The sequence below is a fragment of the Salminus brasiliensis genome, chromosome 1, assembly GCF_030463535.1.
Source record: "Salminus brasiliensis chromosome 1, fSalBra1.hap2, whole genome shotgun sequence".
NCBI classification, from domain to species: Eukaryota; Metazoa; Chordata; class Actinopteri; order Characiformes; family Bryconidae; genus Salminus; species Salminus brasiliensis.
The window spans coordinates 13,007,500-13,014,752 of record NC_132878.1 but is presented as its reverse complement, the minus strand read 5'-3'; the positions used below and the strand labels follow the sequence as shown (position 1 = coordinate 13,014,752).

Sequence of the window (7,253 nt, the reverse complement as noted above, 5' to 3'; positions counted from 1 at the left end):
TTGCTCCCACCTCATGTGCTGGACTTTGAAGGTCAAAGTAAAGTGGCAGAAAATCTTAACTGGGTTAATCAGTTCACTCTGTTATTGAAGTAATTCCTTATTTCACACATTTTCTCTATTTTGTAAAAATGAATATTTATGCACATACAAAATAAACTTATTTAACATATAATATATTCAAGTCTAAAAATATATTATATTAAAGAATATATTTCCTACTATATATATATATATACTATCTTAAATAATCATTACATATATTAATATAAAATATATATCATAAAAATAATTACATAAATAGAAAAATAAAGTCAGAAACGTCTTTTCTGCTCCCTGGTGGATTATCTGTGCACTGCAGCTTTGTATTTTTGTACTCCACATGTTTTAGTTTGTCAAAAAAACTGCTAGCAATAAAGTATCAAATATAATTAAAGTAATATGCAACGTTTTATTTTTTTATTGGCCAAAAACAAAGAATGACATTTTCAGGTGATCATTCAGATGGGGGGGGGGGGGGGGGGGGGTTTAAAGGGTTAAAAAAAAAAAGTTAAAAGTCCCTGTGAATAATGTCCAAATATTAATATAATTTTTGCTGTAGCCTTGGAGGGTTTCTGGGCGTGACTCACAAACAGTAAAATGTGTATCGGTGTGTATCCTGAATGTAGAGGTGGGGTAAAGTGTGGGTGTATTTATTTCTCAGCTCTTCCGCTTCAGAGATTTTTCCACGTGCTCTTATGTCGGACGTGACGTCACACACGCGCGCCCGGGATCAGTGGCAGTGTGTGGACGGTGTGGTCTTTTACCCTTCGCGGAGATCTGTCCCTCATATCCTCACACACGTTTCAGCTCCGCACACGAGCGATGGCCGATTTCAGTAGTTTTGACATGTCCTCCTCCGGATCCCCGGACAAGGCCGAGGCCGCGGAGCTCCAGCGGCTGTTGGCTGTGGAGCAGCAGAAAGCCCAGTTTCAGGCTCAGGTCAGTGAGCTGTCTGTGCTCTCACTAAGGTTACTCATCTGACCTCAGTGACCCACAACTAGCACAGCACAGCAGGGCATATTATACGGAGAGAAACACACGTGTGTGTGTGTGTTTAGTAAGTGCATGCTAGACCCCAGAGTAAGGTTTATTAATAGGGTGATCCTGCTCTGTGCTCACTAATTCCTAGAGTGCGTTGGGGTCAGTCGTGTAAAGTGGGACTGCTGTGTGTCCTACCATGACCTTGGACACAGGCAGTTAGCTACAGATGCATCCCCAGAAAGCGCAGAATGGGTTCCCCCATACCTTGCTTGTGGGTTGCTATGGTATACCAGGTGGTTGCAATGTCTTTTTAAGGTGGCAGTCTCGTGTGGTTGCTAGGTTGGTGCTATGGTGTTCCTGTTGGTTGCTAGGATGTTGCATAGTGTTAGATGTGTTAATACCTGCCAGCATTGCACTGCAGTGATGTGGGGAGAACGTGACATCTACCTACCCTTCACAGAGGAATAGCCCAGGGCACTAGTCCTGAAAATTGTAAGATTTTATTGCTCTGAAAGGGAACATTAGTGTTCCAGCAGAGTGCACGCATGACACACACAGAATCCACAGAAACAGGTGAAATAAAGTAAAAATACCACTGACCGGGGGGGTGAAGAACATTACAGTGGCATCTGCCAAGGCCCGCGATATGTTAGGCAGCAGACAACAGTCAGCTCTTGAAGATGATGTGTTACGAGCAAGGATCTGAGCGACATGGGTCAAATTGTGAAGGCTAGACGCTTGGGCCAAGACATCAGGAGGGTCTTGTGGGTTTTCAGTTATGCAGTGGTCAGTTTGTCATGGATTAGCTTGTCTTCCAGCATGACCCGCTTCTCCATGACCAGCTGGTCATACTGGTTGACTAGTTTGGTGAAGCTACTTTATCAGTGTGGTAATGCTGGTCTAAATGTTCCTGCTAGCTGAACCAGCTTGGCCAGCTTCGGCTGTGGAATAATACATTGGAGCTCAGAACTGTATGACCTGCATAAGGGTTTCTTCCTGCAGAGGGCAGGAGCAGCCTGCTGCTCAGTGTACTCCTCTGTCTCTGTAGTGTTTTATAGAACTCTCGGCAGTACAGTACTTGCATGCTGTATGCATGATATAGGGCTGCTATATGACTAAAAGATCGTTAAGTAAGTAATTGATTGGTTGATTAAACATGCACAATATGGACAAAAGTGTTGGGACACCTTTGGGACACCTTGCTAATTTGCAGAGCTCCAATCTGTATAATACAGATTGGTTTAAGTTATCCAATATAGAACTTTCTCATCGCCTGCTGTGATCTACCAAAATAATGCCCTACAATTGGAAACCCTTGATTTTTATACATCTGTAATCTGTGATCAGACATTTGTAATTGATCACTTACTGTCCACATTACTCTGATAGGATGCACCTGGATTCCTTGATGACAGTGTATTACACAAAAGACGTATTACATATTAATATAGTTTATTTCCCTAAATGAGCTACTTGACTCTACATACACAATATGGATATGGACAGAAGTATTGGGACACCTGCTCATTCATGGTTACACAAGTCAGAATGTTGGATGGTCACCCCACCACCCCATCCACAACTCATCTCAAAAGTATTGGATGGAACACTGTGTGTGTGCATCTGTGTCAGCAATGGGTGCCATTTAAAGTAACTGAATGCATTCATTAAAAGGGGTGTCCACAAACATTTGGACATATAGTGCATAAACTAATATGCTTTTTAAAAAATGATTTTTGTAATATGTGCATGAGTATGAGATCTGGCATCATTGCCAATGTATGAGACCTGAGAGATGTCAGTATGGCGTTCCCTCATTAAATACTGGCTGCTTTACAGGTGCACAACTTCACAGACGTGTGCTGGGACAAATGTGTGGACAAGCCGAGCGCCAAGCTGGACTCGCGGACGGAGACGTGTCTGGTGAGCTGCGTGGAGCGCTTCATTGACACCACCCTGACCATCACCAACCGCTTCTCACAGATGGTCCAGAAGGGCACGCACTGACCCACTTGAATGAGGACTACTAGGAGGAGGCATGTCCGTTCATCCACTTCATCTTCATTTTTACCTCAGATGCAGGCTGAATCTCAAATTAGCTCCGTTCTCCTCAGTGTAGTGCACTTAGGTCGTGGGCTGCTCGTTCCAGACTGTGCACTGTATGTGCAGAAGGGAGCCATTTGCGATTCAGGCTTGGGATTTGCTGTTTGGCGTCATGTGAAGGAAAAAGCCTAACCTTCTGCCTGGGACTCAGTGTTTGTGGATGGACACAAAACCCATGACATGTTGGTCATAGTTTTTTTTTTCTCTCCTCCTCGTTTCCTTTATTCATGTATGATGTCCCCAGCAGGACAGCTAGGGGACGCCTCCCAATGGACCCTGCGGTAGTAGTGAAATATGTCTTAAGGATACTCATATGATTGCAGGCAAGGTTTCCTGAAAAACAGTCTACATTTTAAAACAGTTATAAAAGTATGATGATAAAAATAGTGTTAATTATAAAACAGGTGATATGAGCAGTTATACCAGATCAGTTTATTAATAAATAAATGACTTGTCAAGTGTGTGAATTTGTGGATTTTTGCCATCACCCTCACTGTGTTGTCCTGATGCTGAAAGGGCAGTTCCAACAAAATTCCCAGTTTCTACCCAGTTCAGTCACTGAGATTAAACGAATGAATGTTTGTTGTTCTTTTTAGAGACAGTAACAGAGTCCATCTTTACAATAGTGGTGATGGGAACTAGAGATTGTGATGTGTATAAAACAAATTCAGCCAATTTACATTTACAACGTTTAGCTGACGCTCTTACCCATAGCGACATTTAGGTTGTGTTCGGAGTCTTGCCCAAGGACTCTTATCGGTGTAGCACAGCATAGTTACCTAGAACCCCGGCATCCCACATGGTATGGATGCTCACTGGCAGGTAGGGGTGTCATACAGTAATATTGATGATGGTAAAACACATTTAAGCCTGTGACACACACACACACGCACATACACACAAAAGTCGTTGGGCACTATTTGCCCTGCATGTACACTATATTGACAAAAGTAATGGGACACCTGCTTATTCAATACTTCTTCTGACATCAAGTTTATTAAAGAAAGAGCTGATCCTGCTTTTGTTGGAGTAACTGTCTCTACTGCCCAGGGCAGGCTTTCTACTAGATTTTGGAGCATTGCTGTGAGGATTTGATTGCATTCAGTGACAGGGGTGTTAATGAAGCCATGATGTTTTATGATCACCACCCTACCTCATCCAGAAGTGTTGGATGGAGCACCAACACAGTACCACTGCTTCACAGATCAATGCTGGGAGGCTTTATACCGCTCTAGCCCACGCCTAGCATTAGGCATGCTGCCAATAGGTTCATGTTTATCTGCTTCAGTAAGTTTTATTCTATTAGAAATACCTTTTCTATGGGGACTGGACAAACTGTGTGTTTGTATTTGCACATGTGTGTCAGCTGTGCAGCTAAACCTAGCTGAAAGCATTCACATTCATCTGTATATATAAACAGACATGATGAGATTAAAGGATGTACAAGCGAGCAGTAGTTGGTATTGTAGCATGGGGTAGTCTATTAAGTATATAGCATTACATGTAGCAGCAATATTATCAGTCTACAGTAGATAATGAAAGTGGGAGTGTTTTAACAGTGAAAGTGTGATCACATCATAGACAGTTGCTTAGATTTGAACAAACTGATAATTCATTGGTGCATTTAACACTGCAGAGATGTCTACATTTCTCTGTAATGCTAATCTACAGTCGACGGCGGAATTTTGCCTCTACAGTGAAACACACGTGGCTGGACACGTTCGCAAGGCGAACTTGAGAAATTTGGGCTGGAGTTCTGGGGGCTTTGAGCTGATTGGACCCAAAAGCCAGACCCCCCCCTTTGCCAGGTAGATGTTGAGTATAACTGGACCATCAGGAGGAGCAGGGCCGGTGGTGGGGTGTGTGTTTTGGCACCAGAAGGAGAAGGGAGAGCAGTGGTTTTACAGTGCGTAGTAGTGGAGAGGAGGAGTTTGGACGTGGTCCTCCTCCCGAACATTTAGTTATTACATAACTCCATTCATTGAGTGGTGCTATAATCAGTCACATTGTATCCAGTATTTATACAGCTGAACAGCCACCTGCATGCATTAATGACCTGTATGCCCCTACTCACTACAAATGTGTAGAATGTTCTAGATTGTTCTGTTTACAATGGATATTATTATCTAGTGAGTTAGAAAGAACAGACACTGCCACCTTGTGGGCAAATATGGTCATTTCACCAAATGGCAAATCAATATTAACAAACAGTCAGCATGTAAAACACCACCTGTTAATACCTGGGGATAGTTGGCTTTGTCAGGCCCCAGCTTCTGTGTCTGGAGTTAGTACAGTCTGGCAGTGTTACTGAGGACAGATTAATGCAAATTGCACACAAAGAACCAAGGCAGACCTGTCGTGTCTGTGGGTATTTGCACATTTTTCCAGAAAAAACAACAACAAAAGGAAAGGCAGACTGGTTTATGTCCGAACTGTGCCCTCCTTCCCCAGTGGCTGATTCCATTGCCGTGACTCTGTTCCTCCAGACAGTATTGTTCCTGGAAATCAAGACTAGAAGATATTTATTTGAGAAGAGGACCAGAGGCCTGTAGATGATTTCAGCACCAGGGAAATTACATCATCTGTGGTTTCATTAAACATGACTGGATACTGTAAAATTTACGGTTGGGGTTTGCGTTGTTTTTGGGCTCCACTGACTTTGTAAAAGAGGTTCAGTGAACTTTTGGGAAACTACAGAGGGGTCCTATTAAAAAAAGCCTCTGAACACAGAACATTGACAGATATACAGTTGAAAGAAAATGTAAGTGAGCCTTTTGGAATTGCCTGAATTTCTGCATTGATTACTAATCAAATGTGATTCGGTGTCTAGGTCACAATTATAGACAAACACAATCTAACTAAACTAGTAACACTCAAACAATGTTACCGTAAATAGCATGTTAGGGCAATGGTTAGTTCACAATGATTGTTAGGACACACCAGGTGATATAAATTGCAAACCTCCTCAAACCTTGTCCCAACAAACAAGCTGCACAGCACAGCAATGATGGAAGAAATGGAGGAGATTGGGAGGAGGTGTGTGTGTGTATGAAGTTGTCTGACACATGGTTGGACTGAGAAGCGGGGTATATAAAGGGTAAGAAGGAGGATTGTGGGCTGTAGTCCTTCTCCCAAAATGAAGTTACGGCATAACTCACTTAGAGAAGAGCAGAATTGTGTGAAAGAACACCTGTGCACCTGTTAGGAAGGTGGGTTGATCATGCTATGAGCTTATGCTGCAGCCAGTGGCACAGGAACATTTCACTGGTAGAGGGGAAAATGGACTTCTGGGAGCATACATCACCATGTGACACCAAATGACCATGTTTAAACCTAAATGGACTCGTAACTTTCTGCCTATATTAATATTACCACTATTAGCCATCATTACTCTCATTACTCTGACCATCACTACCATGACTATGTTAAGTTATACTACACCATGATTATTATATTATGATTATGATCAGAACAGTTCAACAGTTTAGATGGTTTGGTGACTTTTATCAATAATTTATAAATAGTTCTGACCAGAGGAGGATGGGTCGGGTCTCCCTTGTGAGTCTTGGTTCCTCCCAAGGTTTCTTCCTCCAGCTCTGAGGGAGTTTTTCCTTACCACTGTCGCTGTTGTCTTGCTCACTGGGGGTCATCGATCTTTCAAGTCTTCTTATGTTTTCTGTCTTTAACTGATTATGTAAAGCTGCTTTGTGACAACAACAGTTGTAAAAAGCGCTATACAGATAAATTTGACTTGACTTGATGACTCATCTGTAAATAGCTTAAGATGAACAGAGGGCTTCTACAGCAGGATGATGAAAGCCCCCTAACCTAAACATTATCAAAATATGTAGCTAGCACTGTATGCAAGGTGGCATAAGGATCTTACTCCAAATGTTTTGCAAGGAAGAACAGGTGAAAATTGAAAATCCCCCCAACAAGAACTGAAATACTCTTACCAGGGGTGTTCAAACCTTTGCACGTCATTGTGTATATAAAAGTATTCGCTCGCCTGCCTTCGCACGCATATGAACTCAATGAGTGGCATCCCATTCGTAAGCCATATGATGTCGGGCCACCCTCTGTAGCTATTACAGCTTCAACTCTTGTGGGAAGGCTTTCCACATGGGTTA

At 42.5% G+C, this 7,253-nt stretch overlaps 1 protein-coding gene across 1 annotated transcript; it reads left to right on the top strand.

Moving 5' to 3' along the window:
• The first annotated feature begins 753 nt into the window (after positions 1-753).
• On the top strand, positions 754-3,586 carry timm8b (translocase of inner mitochondrial membrane 8 homolog B (yeast)). The gene is made up of 2 exons (XM_072692796.1): positions 754-978; positions 2,860-3,586. The coding sequence occupies exons 1-2, from the start codon at positions 862-864 to the stop codon at positions 3,025-3,027; spliced, it is 285 nt and encodes a 94-aa protein (XP_072548897.1). The 5' UTR covers positions 754-861; the 3' UTR covers positions 3,028-3,586.
• The last annotated feature ends 3,667 nt before the right edge of the window (positions 3,587-7,253 follow it).